Source organism: Silene latifolia, chromosome 6 (genome assembly GCF_048544455.1).
Source record: "Silene latifolia isolate original U9 population chromosome 6, ASM4854445v1, whole genome shotgun sequence".
Taxonomy (NCBI): domain Eukaryota; kingdom Viridiplantae; phylum Streptophyta; class Magnoliopsida; order Caryophyllales; family Caryophyllaceae; genus Silene; species Silene latifolia.
Genome location: NC_133531.1, coordinates 20,862,237 through 20,885,870, shown reverse-complemented (window position 1 = coordinate 20,885,870; position 23,634 = coordinate 20,862,237). Strand labels below are relative to the sequence as shown.

At 37.3% G+C, this 23,634-nt stretch overlaps 2 protein-coding genes across 2 annotated transcripts; one reads left to right on the top strand and one right to left on the bottom strand.

The window, feature by feature from the left end:
- The first annotated feature begins 799 nt into the window (after positions 1-799).
- Positions 800-21,778, top strand: LOC141586501 (pentatricopeptide repeat-containing protein At1g76280-like). Its single transcript, XM_074407750.1, has 15 exons — positions 800-1,211; positions 5,398-5,530; positions 5,646-5,706; positions 6,254-6,311; positions 7,064-7,251; positions 8,229-8,337; positions 8,654-8,836; positions 10,474-10,974; positions 12,511-12,606; positions 12,717-12,890; positions 16,105-16,332; positions 17,955-18,095; positions 18,194-18,382; positions 19,813-19,929; positions 20,703-21,778. Exons 6-15 carry the CDS (start codon positions 8,236-8,238, stop codon positions 21,090-21,092), a joined length of 2,121 nt encoding a protein of 706 aa, XP_074263851.1. The 5' UTR covers positions 800-1,211; positions 5,398-5,530; positions 5,646-5,706; positions 6,254-6,311; positions 7,064-7,251; positions 8,229-8,235; the 3' UTR covers positions 21,093-21,778.
- A 328-nt stretch (positions 21,779-22,106) lies between these two features.
- On the bottom strand, positions 22,107-22,829 carry LOC141587723 (cyclin-J18-like; the record flags this gene model as incomplete). The annotated part of the gene is made up of 1 exon (XM_074409194.1): positions 22,107-22,829. A coding segment is annotated over one exon (663 nt), but the record flags the coding sequence as incomplete, so codon positions are not given.
- Positions 22,830-23,634: the final 805 nt, after the last annotated feature.

Below are 23,634 nucleotides of genomic sequence, written 5' to 3'. Positions count from 1 at the left end.
GTTGAATCCTTAATTGTTCCTCTCGGCCTCTCCTGCAACAATGAATGAACTAAGGGCTTGGCTTTGTGCCAAGCGTACTCACTCCGACGCTCAAGTCAGTAAACTTAAGGGATAAGTTGTTACTTGGCTGAATGTATATTGTAGAGAGATAAGGAAGATAATACCAGATGAATAGTATTTCTTAGGTTTTGTGGATCATTTCCTCAATGAAGGTTGAGGAGTATTTATAGACTTCTACCTTTTGTCACGTAGTGGCCAAGTGGCTAGCAGGTGGAAAGACTGATCTACCCCTACCGAGGACCTATGGCAGGCGGGCCCCGTTGGCTCACCGCCGGGGATCTTGGATATGAGTGCGCGGGTATGTGTCCCTTTGGCAGGTTGCCATGCCGAGACCAGAAGCTAACAGATAGATGATGGGTCAGACGGCTAAAAAATTTGTCTAAGTCGTTGACTTCTTTGTGGATATCTTTGACCTTCTTTCGATATGTTGATTTCCGTGGTGCGAAATATCTTGCCCCATCACCACCAACATGTAATAACAAATTTCATAAACCAATCATTATTAAACCCACATTTACACTATTACTTGCATAAGTTGCATTCAGTGAAACTGAATCCGATAATGAAATATTAAAGAAAGAAGTATAAGACTCGGAAATATCAATCTGGCACCAAATCTTACGAGATATAGGACACTGACGGAGTAAGTGTGTGGTTGCTTCTTCCGAAAACATTATGAGCAAAGAGGATCATCATAAAGGTTATGTCTTGCATTATTAACAATGCACATCACTCGACCATAGGCTACGGGCTACCAATCATATGAAAATCTGTATGCAATATTGAACATGTAATCTCCAAATAGCATGTTACGGGACCGCATTAGGTCCGGTACTGGGTCTAAAAAATTTCCATGACAAGAACCATTCCATTATAGAGCCGGATTTCGGGTGGAAAGTGAGGGCATGTGTCATCAGGTGATAAAAAAAAAAAAAAATCGAAAATCCGAAAAAAGAGAAGGAAAGGCGCGATCAACACAGTAACTCAATAACACAAATACACAAAACGAAACCAAACCCTCAAAATCCCCAAATACAACGACTCACTCCCACCTGCCGGCCCACTCCTCGGCCGTCAACGGTCCACCGCCGGCCTCCTCCTCCGGCCGCCTGCCATCCACGGTCCGCCTGCCGCTTCGCCTGCCTGTATTGGTAAGTTCATTTTTCCCCAAATTATTTTCCCCCAAATTCAATTATTGTTCATTTGATTGATTGAATATTGATTGGTAATTTCTAAATTTTTATTATTAATTTGTTAATCTATTTGTGTAATTGTAGATTTGTGTTTGTTTAGATTGAATGATTTGGTTAATTATATCATTTTTTCTCAAACCCTAAATCACTCCCTTACTTAGCAATTAATTTCGGTTAGGACACTTATTTGAGTTCAAGAACTATTTACGAAATATTATGAGCGATGAACCTTTGAATAATTGTTTAGTCACTTATATTGAGAGAGCTTTTTTTGCACTAGTCAGTGATAATGATGTTATTATGCGTTTTCAAGACATGAATCCTCGTCAGATGGCTTTAGATTTTTCCTTTGTAATTATATTAGGGTGGTGATTTTCGCAATACATATTTTACTCATTAGAGTACGTTTTCGACAATTCTACCTCTTTCGTTTCCCTCTAATTTGTTATCCTCCTTGTCCCAAATTCCCCTCACATTTCCCTCTAATTTCAAAGAAACAAGAGACTCCGATAGTGATCACCTGTCTTTTGGCTGCAAACATGGATCAATTGTTGGTTTGCTAGTGCAAATGTTCAGATTTCTTTCTAACTTTAACCATTTTGAAGTTGCCTCAATGGCTCCAGCAAATTGCGGGGTAAGGGGGGTCGGATGTACGCAACTTTACCCTTGTGTTAGAAACACAAAGAGGTTGTTTCCGAATGACCAAAGATGAAAATTGCGTCGAGAACTGCATCGAAGGACGGCTACTTCACAGAGAAAGAAGCGCAGCCACTTTAGTAAGCCATTTTGCTTTACTCCATCATAATCCAGAACCAAAAAGTAATGAGTCTTTGGCTCCATTGGAAATATGGAGAAACCATTTTGGAGTTACCATTACGAATTTTATGACAGATGAGTTTATTTGATACATCATGTGCAATTTAGATTTGGCTTTGATTGTTTCTATTGTGTTGGCTTCTCTTTTGAAAAAGTGCATCGTGATGAATTAGTTTGTGTACTGTGTTAATACCATTCTTCTCCGATATTTGACCCTTTACCCTTTACCAGCGCCGCCTCCGACCACCAATAATCAAACCGTAATAAGCCCCCAAACGGCAAAAAAAAAAAAAGAATTATTATCAAAAAGAAATGGAAGAAAGCATTAATTTGTTGAATAATTTACATTTAAGAAGTCAAATACTTGTTTTACGTTCAAATTAAAGACTACAATTAAAGAAACTAGATTTAATACCCGGGCGATGCCCGGGCCAATTTGTAATATCTTATGATTATGATGTTGTAATACTCAAAGGCTATGTTCTTTTGCTTGTAGTTTTGCTAAACTGAACACATCTAGAAGCAGAACTGAACTTGTATGAGCTTAACTTCTCCGAACCGAATTTATTATAGGATAACTGAACTTGTAGGAGCGTAACTTATAGAAAAATGGTTATAAATTGAGCTTAAATTTTTTGAATTAAAATTGTAAGAGTTGAACTAAACTTATAGAGCTTAACTTTTCTAAACTAAATTTATAGGAGCTCAACTTTTCTCAACTAAACTTATAATAGCTGAACTGAACTTAAAGAAAGGCAACGACTTTAAGTCCTAAAGAACAGAGGCTAACTACTCAAATTTTGCCATTAATTTAAATCTAACTCTGATCGTAAGTGATTAAATTGGATGACATAAGTTAACTAAAACTTGGAGTTCGAATTTATAGGACGGTTACGTTAAAGTTAATCAGGTAGATTGGTTTGGAATAAAGTGGTATGGATTAGGTTATTTTCTAGGGTAGTGTTTCCCATGTCTTATATCAACCAAGTATTAATATGATCGTCAAGTTAACCGAGTTTATTAACATTCACAGGTACAAAACGATAACTTGTAAAATATTTATTTATGTACAGAAAAAGGTTGGCCTATAAGTTAAATATCATGCATGTGTTCAGTAACATTATCGTTTCCTCATCAAGTTACCGTATTATTCTATTAACTTTAACAATGTTTAGAAAATGTGAGAACTCTCATGTTGCTCGAAAGCGTTTAAGAAAAAATGAACTCTCTAAAATTGCAATGTTATTATTAAAAACACTTACCTCTATCAATAGAGCTACATATATAAAAATTTGACGATCTGATCACAATGGATAACGGCCATGTTACACTCTAATTTTGTACTTGAAATTGAGAGTGATTTGCATAGTTCATTGTTTATCGTGTGTACGTAATGCTGGAGTATGATTTAAAATTATGGTAAAAACCTATTTTTTTGTATCTTGTTTTAATTAATTTTTTCTCTCTTTGTATCTCTGACATGTGACACATGAACTTTGTTGTCTAAAATTTTGAGTGTGCAATCAAATTATAGTGTTGTTACAATTTTGGTGATAATTATCACTGATTCCTTGTCCATTAATTCAGTCACCATAAAAACTACTCCTTGAAGTTGTCAAGACTCAAATTTGTGAATTATCTCTATTTTTGAATTTGGTATGTTACATCTTTAATTAAGAGAAAATACTTCTGATTAAGAAAAAAAGCTCTACCGTTGGAAGGGCCAAGGGCTTATCGACTGAGACCGAGAAAAAAAAAAAAGATCAGGAGCAATAAAAGTTTTAACCTACTGAAACCAATTTTTGGTACTTTAAGTACTTAGCCAAATGTATAAATATTCATCAAAGTGATCAAACTATCAACATATTAGATTAAATATGTACATGAATATCCATCAACGATGCTTGTTACACATAATACTTACTACTGGTTCGTTTTCTCGTATTCCATGTACATGTGATGCACTGTTACGGTCTTCTTTGATTGCCCATAAGACAAAGCTATCTGCCCATTAAAAAACAACAAATATTAGAGTTCAAATCCATTAAGATGAAGACACAAAATAATAACAAAGGGTCAAGCAAAATTGTAAAACAAATGGTCAAACAACAAAATTAAGAGCACAACAAACAATATGAAAGTATGAAAATAATGTACAATGTACGGTATTATGCATGTCTATGATTGACATATTTTTATGTACGTAGAGAGATGGACTAATTAATAACTATCAAAACAGAAGAATGAAGTATATGAAGTTAAGAGCATATGCTTTTCCCCTCTTATTATTTATATACTCGTACAAATTATTAGACTATTTTGATTTGATTCCAACACAAATTCATGATCAATTCATTATCTTTTAGCAACCTATACAATTTATTATTTGAGTCCAATAAGGACTGGTATGGCCGGCAACATGAAGAGTTAGAGTACAACTCTTCACTCGACAATATAGTTAATTTGTTTTATATTATTATATGTATACGTATTTTATAAAGGTTGGAGCCTTTGTGATCGCTCGAAAAAAGCTTCCTTTATTAATATAGATAGATAGATAGATTTGTTTGGTTTGAAATGTTTCGTGATTGGAAATTGGGAGAATTGGTTATAAGTATTTTAGCTAAGGGTATGAAAATGTGTACTGCGAAAATAAACTACGTTATATTATTATGTATTGACGATATTAGAATTTTAATGTATAATGTTGTCCGCAATTTTTTTCTTAGTATGCCACCCCTTTACTCAAATCCTGGATCCACCCCTGACTCCAAGCACCTAATTAACTCACTTTAAATGCCGTTATGTATCTAAGCACTTTTCCAATTTATTATACACAAGAAAGACTACAAAAGTTAACATAATAACATGTGATAAATAGAACAACTTTCTATAAAACCTTGGATAGTGATTAGTGTCTAGTCGACCTGACATACCTGTCATTTGTGATTTGTGACACTCTTATCCAACGATAATTCCATCAGTTTAATTCCCACCAAAACCCTAGAAATTCGTACACCATAATTTATCAATCAAAAGCTACAGATTACAAAATACAAATATCAAGATTCGATATTTCATCTATCTCTCTATTATAACAACTTCAATCGAACAATTTCTGATAGTTTTTCCTGTTTAATTGTTGTTTTAACTTTTAATTATATATTTTCGGGATGCAATTGTACTTCTATGTATCTTCCAGTTTTGATCCCGTCTGTCGTTGATGACGAATGTATCGTTTTGCGTGCACATATGGTGTTCGATGAAATGCTTGAGAGAGATTTTATGCTAATATGTGATGTTGATTGATTATTGTATTTGATTGCAGTTTACCCTTTTCATCTTCAATATTGAGAATTTTCGCCTTGGCGAAAGATTTGTTGCACATTGTTGATGGACCTGCATTGTTGAGTGTTACCTGTTAGGCTATGATATTGCAACTCAGAAATGCATAGAATTATGTAAGGATGTCTCTACAGCTTGTACTTTCGCTCTTGAACTTGATTAGCTAATTTCCATTTATTAATGTTCTTTCTGAATGTTTGATATTATAGTCTCTTGTTTATGTTTTAACAGATCAAGATGGCCTACAAGATTATTTTCAGAGGGTTTTTCTGGATCTACATTGCCGAAAAGGGTATATCTGATTTTCTATTGGATTGTTATCATTAATATGCACTTCTCCCATCCCATTTATATTGTCCCATTTGACTAAAGGTCATATCTATGATTTAGGGTAGTTGTGAATAGGTAATGAGGAAGAATACAAAAGAAGGGAGGAGAAAAGAGTAGTGTTGGAGGGAAGACGAGATATAGATAGGCTAATTATTATCTCATGAAGGGTGTAATAGTTACCCACATCCTATGACTCACTTCCCACATCCTCTAGAGTGATTTATTATCCTCTCATGGGAGTAGTAATTCCCCTTCATCGTCCTTTTACAGTTCTTTATCTTTCTTTCACTATCATCATTTTTCTTTTTTTCTTGTTTTTTTTTTTGGACTTCCATTACCCCAAATCCAAATCATGTTTAGAGAGGACAATAGAGATGGGATAGAGGGAGTAATATCCTGAATTTCCTGATGATTTTGTAGTTACTAAACTGTAGGATATTAGGTCAATTTTCCTAAAGGTTTGGAAAAACAAACTATATGGGTAGTGATTCATACCTTTGCTGTTGCAGGGAAAGAATAATGGGTTAGTTGCAGCGGAATCATTTCAAACTGCTTCTGACTGGACAGGTAAAATAAAACAAAAGCTTTAATCAATATGTATTTTGTTTGTGATGTTTTATATCTGAAAGTATTACTATCTATCCCAGGGTGTTTATGCAAGAACACATGGATGGTGGAGGGGGGTGGGCAGGAAAGGGTCCTTGTTATTAATGAACACTCGAATAGGCGATGTAGGCATATAGCTATCCTTGTCTACGTTTATTTTTCCTCAAAAGCTATCAAGTTGACATGTTTGACCGTCTCATAAGAGTGACTATTGAATGCAATAGGAGTAAATGTCTGACGCAGAGTGGACTGTTGGAAACAGGCGATATAAGTCATATAACTATACTTTCTAAAAGTTTCTGTTACATTGATTAGTTAGAGGAACATTTTTAGTAACAGATACTAAAAAAGTATAAAGTGATTATATCTTTTGCTGGATGGTGGACTGTTAAAAAATGAACGATCCTATACTGTCAGTTATTGCATATTTTAGGTAAATGAAGTTATTATTTGAGTTTATAATGATACACATTATTTGTGAGCTTAGAATTTCAAGTTATTTATGTAATATAAATAGATATGCAAATGTTTGTAGTAATACCGATGCAAAGAAGTGAAAAAAAAACCCTAGAATGTGTTTCATTTAGCATGCATAGTTATTAGGATATGAAGAGGTATAAGGTGGTGGCTGGTAAGAATCACTAATTCTTGCTCATTCTCTTCCAAATTTTGATGTCTATGAAAAGGGCATCACAATCTGCTTTGCTTTGCAGTTAATTTTGTCTCTGGAGGAGAATCAACAAGCAAGCCCATAGGCCAGCAAGTTGTTAATGCTCTTCAGTTAGGCCATAGAAACCAAGCTTCCAGTCTACTGTCAGAATTTGATGCTGCTAGCCACATGATGAATGCTGAAGATATTGTCAGCATTCTTGAATACTGTGCCAAAACACCAGATCCATTGGTGAGCATAGTAGTGTTTGTGTTGGATGAACAATTAAAAGAACTATCTGGTGTGAATATTTTTTTTCTTCATCTCATAATAGTTCTAATTTTCATTGGAGCCAAAGACTCATTACTCTTTGGTTTTGTATTATGATGGAATACAACAAATTGGTTCATTGAAGTGGTCGCGCTTCTTTCTATTGTTAACTGTTCAACACCAGTCTTTCTATTTAGTTGATGCCACAACTTCATCTTGGGTTATTCGGAAACAACCTCTTTGCGTTGCTAACACAAGGATAAGGCTGCGTACATCCGACCCTTCCTTACCCCTCTGTCCCCTTACCCCTGGGTTAATGTTGTTTTTTTTGTTGTTGTCATAAAGGCATAATAGTTTTCAGCCATATGCCTTTGCTGATATTTGTTAATGGAATGGGAGTAGTTGATTCATGGTTAAAGCACAGAAGTTGGCACAAAAATAATATGTTTAACCAAGAGAAAGTATGTAAATAAGGAACAATTGATTTTATAATTAAGAACAGATGATCCTTTCAAGATTTTCAAATATCAACCCAAAACAACTAAGGCAAAAAAATGTTCTCCATCCTTCTCTCAACGGTTAAGGTGATTCTCTGAAAAACATTGCTACACGATAACTAGATAAGTTAGTTCGTTGCCAATTGGGTAAGCATGATGAAAATAGAAGTGGTAGCTCAGTGACACCTAACGGGCCAGTTCATCTTCCTGTTTGAGTATAACCCTATCAAAGCAGATACTGCAATATTTTGATCCAATTTAGTGTCAAAGCTGTATTAGCATTGCCTATATATTATCATGTAGCTCTTAACACACCTAATGGTGCTGTGATCTGAATGTTGCTTGTCTTTATTTACCAGACTTCAACTGTATGATGCAGATTAGTCTAACTCCTACATTTCATATAATAGCACTGAGGCATTTTTGAGACGTGGTTCTAACATGATATGTTACCTGTTCCAGTTAAGTAATGCAGACATGGAGAGTCCTACAAGAGAAGGAAATTACTTTAACTCGGCATTATTACTTGCTTATTGTCCGTGCTCTTTTTAATGGTGGTCACATAGAAGAGGTATGAAATTTAAATTCCTACTGTATTATTTTTCTCTCTTTTCTTTTGTTGTCCAATTTTTTTGATGTATATGTATACATACATACATGCACTCCGTATATGAGAGTGTGAGCTTGGGTATCTCCTTTTGTTGAGGCTTTGTTGTTTAACATCATTTTCCTGGATCTCTGCGCGTACTATGTTTTGCACTTGCCTTTTCAATTCTTGAAGTACATGTTTTTGATAGCATGTGACAATACAATAGGCCTCTGGTAGATGGAACATTACTGTTGAGTTTCAGATAATATCGATTGACCCTACTATTTTTGTATCACAGGCAATTCGTTTGGTGAAATTTCTTGGAGAAAATCATCATGTCAGTTTTATACTCCCTGTGTACAATTTTCTTCTGTCAGCTTGTGCAAAAATGAAGGATGTGATGTATCGTGATCAATGCTTGAATTTGATGGACAAACATTTGTTAGGGAAGAATGAGCACACGTATACAGCTCTTCTTAAGGTAATTATTACAAGTGACTAATTTGTGGCTGGATTTAATCCTTTATGGTTCTCCTGCTCACCTGTTGGTTTTCGATCAGTTTTATTGCTATGGTTCTTGTTTTTTTTTTTTTTTTTTTTTTGAAAAGCTATTTGCCGTATTGATGTAAGTCTGGAGGAAGATAGTTCACTTGCAGAAATAATATTGTTAGTAAAGAATGAAAAAAAGCTTAATACGGGAAACAGGAGATGAGGGAAACATGTAAGAGATTAGTGGCCAGATAGTCTGACCTTCATCATGTACTTTGTCGGTTATTGTCCATAGCATCACCTTACATGAGTTTCAATTAGCTTGTTTAGCAGCTCTGTATAAAGCAACAAAACCTTCGTATAAGAATACACTGAATTAGGCTTATATAAAGCATTATTTCTACTACAGAATTACAGAGACATAAAAGGTTGCAAGAGTAGAGAACTGAATGAGAGTAAGACGTGACAAAGAAAAGGGCTGAAAATAAGGAAAAAGTCTTAAGGTTTGGCGAGATACAAAAGCATTAGAGAGAAGGAAGGGATGGGATTATTGAGGCCGGTATTTTCCTTTCAAATTTTTCATTGGTTGGAAGAATTTCGATTGAACTTGTAGAGGGAAAAATATTCCAACAAGGGAAATTGTTGCCTTCCCTTTCCCCCATCACCTTTCTTAATCCGTCAAGCCATCCGAAGGGTAAAGGACATAAAGGGAGAATGGTGGGGAACACTAGAGTAAGCAAACCAACCAAGGAAGAAATAAATAAATCAAAAGGCTATCTCAAACTCTTGTGTTCACTTGAATTGTGTCTTTCCACTGTGCCTTCCTTACCACCATTCTCATCACCAAATTGATCCATGCTGTCTGAATCACTCTGAGAATGCAACTTTGACTGTGAAGGAAAGCTCAAATTGCCAGGACTAATATATTCATCTCTGTCACCGAGACAGAACGTAAAACTTGAAAACTGTGGACCTGATTTCTAATGCCAAGTATTATTAATGAAGGCCGGAAATGATCCATTACCCTGTTAGTTTTTTTTCTCCCAAACGATAAAATCTTTATTTAATCATCTTCAGCATTATCAGGTATTGCTTTATTTCTGAAGTGTACGACGGTAAGCTTTATGTGTATCTCATTGACAGAGAAATTTCGTTATAACCTTTGCATTGAATTTACGGATGACTTATACTATCTACGGAAATTGGGTCTGCTAAATATCCTCCGCCCTCTCTGACATATAGAATTGGTTCTGCTTCTGTGAGTGGTAGATTTAACTTTTTTTGCCACCATTTAGAGAATTGATGTGTTAAAACAAGTTTTATTGAAGCCCATCTATGCATTATGGTGACTTGAAGTTGATTCTCTTTGACATAACAATGTGTGAGACATAAAGTATTCACATAACTTCGTAAGTATTGCCATCAGCCTCCTTCCTGCGTGTTCTCAGATATTGTTGTAGCCGTGTAGGGTGGAGAAGAGGTGTGGTGTATTGTTTTTTCCCTTTCTGATTAGCATTAAGATATTAGATATCTGTTCAACATGAAGGGTTTTTTTTTGTATAACTGCTTTCAAATTTCCTTGTGAACTTTGAAGTTCTGATGTTAACGTTTGGTCGTTGTTCCTTTCAGCTTGCAGTTTGGGAGAAAAATTTGTTAGCTGTGCATGAAATTCTGAGAGAGCAATGCAAATATTACAATCTGAACATTATCTCATTGCGAAAGTTCATCCGGTCTTTTACAGAATTGAACGATTTGGAATCTGCATATAAAACATTGCAATATATGGTTTCTGTAGCTCTTAAGGAAGGAACCTATCTACGTAGAACTATGCTGGGAAAAATCATTTGTCCAAATCTGGATATTCCTATTCCTTCAGCCACTGTAACGAGTATCTTAGGCTCTGATTCGTTACAAGATGGAGATTTCAGAACTAATATCTCAGATGATTGTGAAGAAATGATTACAAACACAAATAAGGATCTGCAATGCATTCCTTTAAACTTAGATGCTAGTACGCTCAACAATCCTGAAAAGGGGCCCATTAAGAAGGTCTTGAGATGGTCTTTCAATGACGTCATACGTGCATGTGGTCGCGGAAATGCAGAACTAGTTGGGAAATTAATCATGCAGGTAAGATTTCCTGGTTCTCTGCCTGAATATACTTGTTCAATACTTTGCCTATTTTTATGGTTCATTGTCATTTTGGTTTGTGGTTCTGAAAACATGTATCATTAAACTTACGTCATTGCTCTTTCATGGACACGTTTTACTCTTTCACGGACTTTTTTTCATAATTTTTCCACCTCATACCCTTCTCTTAAAAAATAAGAAAAAAAGTTGTTTCTTCTTCCCTCTTCTCCTCTTTCACAAGAAATTTGATAATTCCTACCAAATTCACTCATTATGCATTTAATTCACACATTGAACAAATAACAATCTTAATTTCATTAATTAACATCGATTTTTTGTCTCAAAATTAACCAAATACAAATTCATTAGGTTAATTTTGCAATTAGGGTTTTTGGAGGAATGGTGGTCGGGGTAGTCGGTTGGTCGCCGGAAAGAGGAGAGGGCAAGGTGGGGGCCGCGTGTAGGAATACGCCAGTGGGTGTATGATTGTGTAGGGCGGCTGTTGGCGGCAGACAGTGGTCGTGCGTCAGGATGTTGACTGTATGGGAGGGGTTTTGGTCGTGGGTTAGGGTTGGTGATGGGCGACATCGGTGGTGCACTCGCGGGGTTGGCGACGGTGGTAGCAGATGTGGGTGAGGGTGGTAGGAATGGAGGAAGAAGGTGGTGGTGGCAGGGAAGGGTTACTGCGTTGGTTTTTTTTTTTTTTTTTTTTTTTGTTAAATTAGAGGGGTATTATGGTAATTGACGTCCATAAAAGAGTAAAACTCGTCCATGAATGAGCATAACCCTAAACTTAAACCTTTGATATTAATTCTTTTCTCCCCCTCCTCGTGAATGTGTTAATTTTTTTGGGCAGTTTACATTATGAGTCTTAAAAAGAGATGGACATGATGAGAAATCTTCAGTCTCTCATCTTCATAGAAGCGGGTTGGTGTTTGTATTGGTCTGGTAATCTGCGTATTGGCATTCCTTTCTTGTGGGTCCTTCCATCTTCACTTAAACTTTAATGCTTCATCTATTACTTTGGACTCAGCTAGGGAAAGCAAAAATAGGAGTTTTGGCAAGGAATAAGAATTTATCAAGTAACTATAAAATGTCACTTCTCTTGTGACATTTCCGCAGTCAGAGGCTCAGAGCCACTGCTAAGGCTTCTTCATCTTTCGAGTCTCCATACCTAGAGTCTTATGTAAATTGGAAACATAGTTGTTGAGCACTCTCTCTTAAACTTTAATATTCGTCCATTCTTGTATTGCAAAAACTATAACCTAAACAAAAAAAAATCTCGAATGGCGGCGCTTTCTTTCACTACCTTACAAAAGGGCATCAATGCTTCACACTTGTAATTTTGTTGGTTGATTACAGACGAAGTAGACTTGAAGAGCGAAAATCTGAAACAAACAGAAGAGAGAAAAAAAAAAGGACATTTACTACTCTAATAAGTTGTTTCTTTGGGTTTACATTCTTATGTTTGTTCTAATAATTAACGTTACTTTCTCTCCGCAAGTGCTGACTGACAAATGTCCCAAATATTTGTAGATGCAAAATCTTGGACTGGAACCATCACCGTGGACATATGACTGCTTTGTTAGAGCAGTTATTCCAGGCCGAAATTTTCGTGATACCGTGGAATTAGTAAGTTTGACGAGATCTCACTCTGACCAGTGCTTGTGGTTTTTAACGGTTCTATTTTTTGGGTATTTCAAATGCATTTGACTTTTGGCGTCCTTTAATACAATTTGCAGTTAAAAATAATGGAGGAGAAAGAAGTGAAGCTATATGATTCCACTCTTTTAATTCTTTCAATAAGCTTCAGCAAAGCTTTAAATTTAGATTCAGCTGAATCCTTGCTTAATCAGATTACAAGAAGTTCTCATCCTCACCCTTACAACGCATTCCTTGCGGCATGTGATAAGATGGTTAGTAGATACTCCTTTTGAATCTATTATCAGATTGAAAGCGCTGACTAGGTCATGCTATCATTTTTGCTCTCCTAGTATTGTTTGAGGCTTTGACCATATACTGACAAAAAGTGGATATTTACCATCAGATATCTAATACTCTGTTCTCTATGGAGCAATGATATCTAATTGGTTTCCTTGTACCACAATTTTTGTCAACAACAACAACAACATTACCCCAGTGCCTCAATGGCTCCCGCAAATTGCGGGGTAAGGAGGGGTCGGATGTACGCAGCCTTACCCTTGTGCTAGCAACACAAAGAGGCTGTTTCCGAATGACCCAAGATGAAAATTGCGTCGAGAACTGCATCGAAGGACCGCCACTTCACAAAAGAACTGCATCGAAGTACCACAATTTTTGTATTCTGGTTTAATCGATTCCATGTTGCGGAAATTGGAGTACCTAATTACCTGCCTCCATGAGAAAAGTTGAAACTTCTTTTTGTTTAAATTTGGATTAATTAACCAGAATAATCCAAAGTCCAAACTATTGGCCACCTTTTTATATTAATCCGAACTTTATTTTAACCCACAATAACCCTTACTTTCGACTCGTCTTCTCCTAATAGACCATGATGACCGGATACCTGATAAACCAGTCAACCTCTCTTTAATTAACCCCTCACAAACCCATTATCCCACCACTTCTCTCTCACCATATCCAACACCACGGCAGCTATCAACCACCATATCACACCACCCACTACCAACTATGCCCAGCTAACAGACCTTATACGCACCCTGACAACCACTATAACAACCCCACCCCACAGCCACCCAAAATTAACATTTACCCCAATTCTATTTGGGATTTTTTTTTTCAAAATTACCAAAATTGTTGGTACAGGAGCATTGCCTTTCAAGGTGACAACATTTGACGACACCAACGGTGGATTTAGGTCGACGACTTGACTTAGTGGTAAGATGCGGCTAAGGAGAAACAGGGAAGGTGAGATACGACTCACGACGGCGCGCTGCCGATGATGAGCGATCGCGAGTGGGGTATTTTGGTGTTATGGCTTGGAGTGCATCGGTTAATGGTGGTGTTAATAGCGGTGAATGATGATGGTAAAGAATCTAAGGTGTGTGACGGTTGTCTGGTGGCTGTGGTGGTGAGAAGATGGTTACTGCGGTGTGTTGTTTGTGAGAGTTGAGCAAGGGTAGTGAGTATGGGGTGGGATGGTTGGGGTGGTGAGTATGAAGGTTAACCTAGGGTATTGACGGTTGTGGTGGGGTGGTTGTCCCGGTGAGGAGGCCAAATATGGTAGAGTTATGATTGATTAAGATGGATGTGTTATGTGAGGCGATTGGTTATTAATGAAGGGATAAGTGTTGCTTGGAAAAAAAATCAGTCCCACATTAATAACCGGAATTCATAGGTCAAAAACAATCCAAGTGCAGTATGAGAAAATGGAGCAATAGTAGGATTTATTGTGGGTTAAAATGAAGTTTGGATTATTTTGAGAAGATGGTCAATAGTATGGATTAGTGAAGATACTTGAAACTTTAAATTTTTGTCAATTTATTGGTTGTTAAAAGGTGTTCTGTCAATTTAGCTATCTTGAAGGTCTCCTAACTTCATCCCTTCCCTTTAACTTTTTCGTTTCACATGCACATTGCTTATATTTGTCGGTTTCAATGGCGTAACTCAAGTTGAACATCACTCCGTCTTAGTTCTTCGGAATAGCCATATTTGTTTTTTCACTAATATATTTATGAGGCAAGTGGGGTAGACACTTAGTCAGGATGAAACCATAAGATATGTGTTACTTTAATTCAAATGGTCAAGGCTAAACGAGACATTTTCGATTCAGCATTTGTCAAATTCCGGAAATGGAGCAGTTGTATTGAAACAATAGGAAAATGGGGCAATTTCATCGAACGGAAGGGCGTACATTTTATGTACAATTTTTAAAACAACATTATCTAACATCGAGAAAGCAACTTGTAATGTTCAAACTGGTGGTTCACGACAATAATCCCAACTTTTAGTCGTCGTTTTATAACAATCCAAACTTCATTTTTACTCTCAATAATGCATACTTTTGCCTTCTCAAATGCACTTGGTTGACCGATTACCTGTTTAACAAGTTGATTGATCCCCCCTTACAAACCTACTCACCCGATCCTTCCTCCTCACCATACCACCAACACTACAACCGCCACCATCCACCCACAACCACCTACGTTCAAATCATGGACAACCTACATCCACCCCACGACCTCCCAACTCCAAATTAACGTTTACCTCCAAATTGACTAGGGGATCTAAGGTTCTGGAAAATTGCCTCTTTTCTATCGAAAAAGAAACAAGGGAGAAGAAGAGTCAAGGGTAGGCTCGTTGGTGGAGTGTTGGGTGGTGACCGTCACCATTCACCACCATTTGCAAAACCATTGATCCACCACGGCCACCCACAATCCTCACGCACCAACCTTCAACACCATCACCGTTCACCACCATTATCAACACAGTGATGGTGTTGAAGATTGGTGTGTTACGGTTGTGGGTGGCCGTGGTGGATCAATGGTTTTATATACCCCCTCCATTCAATTCCAATCACACTATTTACCTTTTGCACATTTGCCAATGCACAAATTGCATCACAGCTATCTTTAATTTATTATAAAAAGATATAAAAATTAACATTCTAATTGTACTCTTAAAGGTGAATCAAACAAGATCCCGCATGACTATACTTTTTCTTATATATTGGAAGGAATCGTGAAGATTCTCTTCGATCATGAATAGTGTCAAAAAATCAAATGGCGTGTTTGGATATGAATGGAGTATAAGAAAAGCACATTATAATCTAAGAAGCTACAAAATAATAATTAACACGTCGGAAGAATCTAACAAGTATGACTTACATTCTAGGGTGAAAAGAACAACATAAATGCATAGTGTAGACTAAAAGGTCAGAACACAGAATTCAGAACATGCAGGACGTCACATATAGCTTATACACTGATAAATCATTCTGGTGTAATGGACCCCCTATCCTCCTTGTATTCCTGTAGGAGTAAAAGCATATGCAATAAAATGGAGGGTGGAATCTTGCTGATAAAGCACATTTAATTACTCGTGTCATTGTGTTGCAGCTCTAGTTAGTCATCATTGACCTGACAACTGCTTGTAATTAACAAGTGTTTCATTAATGCCTAATTTTTACAGGAGCAACCTGAACGTGCCATTCCGATGTTGGCTAAGATGAGGGATCTGAAAATCAAACCAAATATCAGGACATATGCGTTACTTTTTTCTTTATTTGGGAACGTAAATGCTCCTTATGAAAAAGGCAACCTGTTCTCACAGGCTATTGTTACTCAAAGGATCAATGCCATACAAGCGGATATGCTTGAAAATGGAGTTCAGCACAATAAAAGTTCAATGTTCTATTTGGTAAACAATATAAAACACCTTCTGACCTCCTTACAGCTATATACTCTCTGAATTAGTGAATTGTCTGCTTGCAAAGATGTTGAAATGCTCTTTTTCACTTCTTAGTCATGCTGTTTTAATGTTTTATGACCGTTGAGTTGTTGGTTTTTGGTTTTACTGAAATGATCTTTGCCTAAATTCTTCTGTTGGGAAATTGCTAACCCACAATCTGCTAAGGTCACGATGTGTCGTCGTTCATTCATTTATTGATTGGCAAATTACTTGTTGACAGGATTGCATTATATTGTTAACTTTATAGATGGGAGGCCGCAGCTTCACCAGTCACCACTGCTTCATTGTTATCCACTGATATTTTTTTCACTTACGTACATGTGTGGTTTTCAACTTGGTCTGCAATTATTTCGAACTTTCTTGTAAAGCTGTACGTACGTACATCAATGTTTGCGTTTGGAATAGCAAACTTGGTACCAGCAAATGCAGTTGAATCAAATTACGTAATTAACTGCTAGCATGTAAGAGTTTTATTTTACTTGCTCGACCATTTGTTGTATTTGGATTGAAATGTTTGGACTTTAACTTACAGTAATTAGCTCATGTGCCTGTATTTGCTTTTGTGCCTTCTGTGGAATTTTGTATGCTAGTAAATTGCCATTGTTACATGATGGTTGTTTGAATTCTGCGCCCTTTAGGTCCCTTCCGCTAGTTTTTTGACATGTCAGGTAGCTGTTGTATCTTTATGGAATCGATATGTGTATTGTGATGTTATATTTTGTGTGCAATCTGAATACTCGAATATATGTTGGGTTCATGTAGGTGATGAGCAATTGGGATCTAAGGCTTTCTACAATGTTGTGGATGTCTGCATGTTACTCCCTCTGTTTCATCCGATACGTTACCTATTTCACTTTCCATTTTGAGACAGTTACTTGACTCTACTTCCTATATTTTGGCAAGTCTTAGTACATAAAGTTACAATATACCCTGATCTGAAGTAAAGTCCACTTTACTGTAAGGGTAAACTTGAAATATAATTCCACTTGCCCCATTTTCTTTCTCCATTCCTTGGTTCATGTGCAAAATGTAAATCTAAAGAGTGAAGTGATTTAGTGGAAGTATTATTTACTAGACAGACATGTTAATACGCTGAGTTTTTAAATTCGTCCCTCGAAGACCCTTAACTCTGTTTCGTTGATCCTTAACTCTGGTTCCTTGACATGTCAGTTAGCTGTTGCATCTATATGAATCGAAATGTGGTTTTGATGTGAGGTTATGTTTTGACTCTGAATTGCTGTGTATATTTTATGCACCTTTCAGGCTTTCAGCTATACATTGTTCAGCTGTTATTTGGCTATAATGAAAACAAATGCCTCCATCAGTTGAACTATAAATTTGTAAGGATTTAACAGACACAAAAACACTGTTAATAGAGTTCTCCACGCATTAAATATTGATTCAAGATTCTCAATAGGTCAAATGGTTTACGTGTTTTTTTGTGTCCTTGATCATTCTTGTTTTGACTTTTCTACCTTCAGAATTTATCTGTTAAAACTGAAATATGTAAGTTGGTCATCAGTATTCATCTGTAAGTTTGAATACTAATGTATTACCTCTGCCCTCTAAAGCTGAATGCCCTTGGATCGGAAGGGATGGTGCAGGAAATGATGCGGCATTTGTATTGGGCGGAAGAACATTTGTCGGCACTCAACTGTCTTAACGTAGGGGTGTATAATATCGTACTGCATTGGCTTAATGAGTCTAATGAGGTCAGCTCTTATAATTTCTTTTCTTCTCCATAAATTACGTTGGAGTTGAGGAGACCATTTTCACCTGTTTATTCTGTCTTTTTTCTTTTGCTTTACAGACTTATAAGGCATTTGAAATTTTCAAAAACATGAAACTATGTGGGCTTCGGCCTGATGCTTCAACTTACAATATCATGGTTGATTGCTGTGGAAATATAAGATGCTTGAAGTCTGCACGCGCTTTGGTTTCTTTGATGGTTCGTGATGGCTTTCCTCCTCAGACCCCAACATACACAGCATTTATAAAGGTATACAATTTGTCTTCAGTGTGCTGTGCAAGTTTTGATGACTTTTCCATATTTATAGAGTTCCAAGTTTTCAACAAAGTAGAAGAAATAGACCACAGATGTGCTGTAACTAGAATGGAGCAACAAGGCCTTCAGGCTTCAACTCATATGAGAGAAATCTGGAATTTCAAGTTTTCAACCTAGAGGCTAGAGGTAGGTAAAATAGACCACAGATGTGATGTAACTAGAATGGAGCAATGTGGTTCCATTGAGCCGTTGGTCGCATTAGGCAGTGGGTTTGGATTGGGTCCATGACCACCTTTTTTCTGGATTTTTAAGAGATAATATTGATTTAAGGGATACCAAGGGGGTGGCACCCTTATACGGAAGGACACCAATTTGGCGACATCCTTGTACCGGGGAAAGAAGAGGAAAGGGGGGCCTGGACACTTTTTCTAGTAAATATACGATTTAACAAACATGGGGTATGTTATTTTTGGTTTGTTAGTAGGGATGTCATTGGGGCGGGGTCAGGAGGTGGGTGCGGAGAAAGGGTAACCCTCACCCGCATCCACGAACTATAATGCGTACCCGCACCCGACCCATCATCTTCGCGGGTGGAACTTCTTAAATCCGCACCAATTTTCGTTTTCATGTCAATTCGCTGATGAGCGAGTTATAGGACTTCGCTAAAACCCACAAAATATTTTGAAAAAATTAAAGTATATGCAAGATATCAATGTTTGTCCTTAGTTCCTTGGTAAAGATTGTGCCTTTTGAGTCCCCAATGGAGTTTTTGTTTAAAAATTTAATTGTAGCTCTATTATTGGAAATTGTTCATTACAAATTAGCGAATTATGATAGGCTTAGAGAATAGGATCGACGAAATTACCGAATTATAAATTTTGTATTATGCTCAGCGAATCCAATTTGCTAAATTAAGCAAATCGCGAATTTGAATTATGAAAACGAATCGAGCGAACCATACCCATCTAAATTTTTAATTAGCTTAATTCCTTATTTCTATACTCTTTAGCGGGCCGGATGGGTCGGGCTTTTGGATGGTATGACCCATGAACCACTTTATGTTAAAAGTATTAATTTTTTTACTTGTTTTAGTATAATTATATATAGTAGTGTATGAATAAGTAGGGTGAGATGGGTAAGGTGGGTATAAGTGGGGCGAGGTGGGTGTGGGGCGGGTCTCATGTGATACCAGCTCCACCACTCGCGACGGATGACACTTTTGATCCCCACCCCACCCCGCATCAAACCATTACCCGCATCCGTCCCAACTGGGGTGCGACTTGCCAAAACCTGCCTAGTGACATGCTGACATCCCTATTTGTTAGGATTATTATATCTCATTTGTCATTTGACAGCGCAAGACTTTTCATCTTACACAGGATTTGACTGGTGGAATAACTCTGTTTATGTTTTCTTCCCCTCAGGTTCTGCTGCGATGCAATGCTTTGGATGAAGCCTTGAATCTTCTTGACCAAGCTCTGTCCGAAGCAAAACCGGATGTCCTGCTATTCAACACCATCCTTCTCAAAGCCAGTGCACAGGTACCACTCTTATCTTCTTGCTGTCAAGCAAGTCTGTTCGTTTTTGTTTAAGTATGCATGTTTTAAATTTTTTAGTAAATTAAGCTGTACCCCTCATAACTGAATCAAGACTAAGACATGGCGGCTAAAAGCTATCTTTCTGCTTTGAGCTCCATTTTCCCGGTAACAATCATCTCCAATCCAACCGAGTTCTTATAAACGGTAGTGTGATAAGTAGTGAAAAAAGCTTTGACGAATCCACTATCCAAATGACCAAATCCTTTGATCAGGAAATTTTAATAAAATAACAATCTTATAGCACTCTCCATAAGGAACACTAGAACATGGATGCGTTGAAAATCATAAAAGGTGGACGAATGTAGGAAAGTGAGAGGCAGGAGAATAACATCTTTCCGGTTATATGTTGTCCCTGCAAAATAGTACTCCGTATCATATTTGATTGTTTTTGCAAACAAGGGAAAGTATAAAGATGCTATGAGGCTTCCCTTCTGAGTTCTGATCATTGCAACCCAAGAGAAAATATTCTAAAACCGCCCAAAGGAACTCCAAAATACAAAAGAGGAAGAATCTTCAAATTGCAATTGCATTTTTACATATATCTTCAGTTTTATTAGAATGGCTATTTTATCTGTGAGTGAGTCTTGTATGAGATCATCTCAGTTGTGAGAATAATTAGAATACATATATATCTATCATTTATTTATATGTTATAGTGTTTCACATATTCTCTTGACTTGCTCTAAACAAGTTTGTTTCCATGAAACGTTTCTTAGAAAAGAATCGATGTTATTGAGCATGTACTCAAGGTGATGCAACGAGAGAAGATCCGGCCAGATCCATCAACCTGTAGTTATGTGTTTAATGCATATGTTGAACGTGGATTCTTTGGCACCGCTGTTGAAGCATTACAGGTCTTGAGCATTCAAATGATTTCAAAGGACAATTATGTTAGCACGAAAAGGATAAAGATATATGAGGATCTCATTCTTAGTGAAGAACCAGATGCAGAAATGAAAATAATCCAGAAATTCAATCATTCTAATATAGAACTTGTTGCCGCCCTTCTAAATTTAAGATGGTGTTCGTTTGTTGGGGCCTCAATTTCATGGGTTCCTGATCAAAGTCCTTGGGCCGAACGACTAAGAGACACTGATGATAGGTGATATTACTTGGCAAATGGGTCCTTCGGGCGGGTCAAGTTCCGACCATTTCAGATGTGTTGTTGGCGGGTCACCCTGCGCATGAGTCATTTCGGGGACACTGACTACGGGTAGGTCATTTTGAGTTGTGGGCCTGTGGTTGTTCCAAAGTAGCCATTTTGGTTTGGTTTTTATTGGCTCGTTTTTGCGTTTGCGTCAATTTGGTGGTTCTTTTTCGGTTTGGATTGGATAGATAAGAGTCAGTATTGGTAAATCTAGGAAAGACCCTCCTGATATCGTAACTATAATGGCTGATTGATGAAGGATGGTGGCCTTGGTCAGGTGTTCATGGTTAGTACATCGCAAATCTCTGTGGTTGGAGCTTCTAATACAAATGTGAATCTTCAGCAAGCACTCGACCCATTTGCTAATGTGGAAGACTTGAGTGTTGGCACCTATGATCTCGTACACAATCAAACGCTTGATGTTTCTCGACAAGAATAGATGGGTAGGCAATTTCTCTGGCCATTTTAGCGTTGTGGCTGTACTTTTTGTTATGCCAATCAAATGACAGAAATTAACCTTGTATTCCTTTGTGAAATCTTTCATATTACCTGACGGCTATCTATCCCTGTACCAGAGCAAAATGTATTAAAAATACTCTCCGTCTCGGTCATTTGTTATCCTATTCCATTTTGGGGTGTCTCAGTCAATCATTTCTATTTTAGGATTGCATTTGATGAACAATTTGATCTTTCACGCTCAATTTGATCTACTTGTCATCTTATAATTGCCCCCCTCCTCTTTCCTTAGTCTTTGTGCCAAAATCAAAGTATACCGGGACGGAGGGAGTAATAAAATGCAATTTGTTTTTCTCCATGATGTTAAACGCGTAGTAAAAGAATAATTGTAATGAACAATTGAACGTAATGAACGCAAACTTTTCTCGACAAAGATTTTATCGTGTTTAGTATGTAGTATGCATTTGTATTTGACTCGAATGTGCACATGTAACATTAAACCAGTAAGGCAGTAATATAAACCAACACGAATACGACCCAAAATACAAAATGAATCGGATCCGTCTTCATATTTCAGCTAAAACTTTACAATATGCTCTAGGATGAGTTCAACAATCCAAAGAACATCATCCTCACTACAACCAGTCGCAAATCTCAACCAAGACACCAACGGAAACTCACAACTTCGCTTCGGCACTGTGATCACGAACGAAGCTGCCACAATTGCTGCCGCCAGACACACTGGTGCCTCCACAAACAACCTCGAAATCGCCTCGCTTTCATACAGTACATCCATGACATCAATACACACCTCAACCCTCACCATCTCCGCAACCCTAGCCACCTCCTTAAATCTCACCAGCAACTCCTCCACCGTCATAAACACCGAATTCTTCATCGTTCCGATATCGAAATTAACGCATTGGAGGAACAATATCTCGGCGTCTAGGTAATCAGTTTTGGTGTAATGCTGGTCTTTAATGCGATCATCGCCGATTGATTTTAGGGATTTGAGACGTAATTGACGATATCCGTGACTTTTGGAGGAAATCAAGAGAGATATGAGAGCGAAAAGCTGTAAAGTGGCGTAATTGAGTGGATTTTGGAGGAGAAAATGGCGGTGTTGTAGAGAGGAAGAAGGTGTTGAGATATATGGGAAAAACCGGTGCGCGAAGAGAGTGAGGGCGGAGTATTTGATGATCGGTGGAGCTTCGAGCTTCGCAGCGGTTTCGATAAGGAATTGTTAAGATTCACAAGGAGGGAGAAGAACATAAACGATAGTTGTATAATTGAATTGTATGTCTCATTGAATACATGGACACGATTTATATAATAAACCACATTAGTCTAAACCCTAGACGGTAGCCGTCATAACTTAACCCTAATGACAGTCGGCCCTAATGGGCCTAATATCCTAATACCCTCCCGCAATCGGGACGATTCTTTTGAAGAAAGGGAGTATGATACATATTCTGATGATTAAATAATTCAATAGATAAGGATCGAACACGGGAGAGAATTGCATAAATAATTTGTATTGATAATAGTTGTGTCCTTTGATACGAATACATAAGATTGTATTTATACTAGTTACTAAGACCTTAACCCTAAACTCATAGATCTAGAACCTTCTATCTTATTCTCTAAGACAATAATAATATCTTATACGGTATATTCTAATCATATACCGTATCTCTTATTTCCTTCTTAATACCCTCCCTCAAACTTATGGTAATTTGACCCAAATTTCCATGAGTTTGAAAATACAATACAATAATTATTAAGAAAAAAAATGTTGACTTTTCTCCGTCTTCATTATCTTCTCTTCATCGGTGCGTATACGACCCGCCGGCCACGATAATGCGTAATCGACTCGCCAGTCAAGATAAGTGCGTAACTCGCCAGTACAATAGTGCGTAATCAGACTCGCCAGTCAATAAGTGCGTAACTCGCCAGTACAATACTACTATACGAGGGGTAACAACCTACCCGCTCATATAAGTAAAAACCCATGTCTCACGACATATAATAATCAATACGACTCG

Excerpts from the sequence above, each read along its gene's own strand:
- LOC141586501 (XM_074407750.1), top strand. The coding sequence starts at position 8,236 with ATGCAGACATGGAGAGTCCTACAAGAGAAGGAAATTACTTTAACTCGG. Across the intron at positions 8,837-10,473 it reads CGTATACAGCTCTTCTTAAG|CTTGCAGTTTGGGAGAAAAA; the intron begins GTAATTATTACA and ends TGTTCCTTTCAG. Across the intron at positions 10,975-12,510 it reads TTGGGAAATTAATCATGCAG|ATGCAAAATCTTGGACTGGA; the intron begins GTAAGATTTCCT and ends AAATATTTGTAG.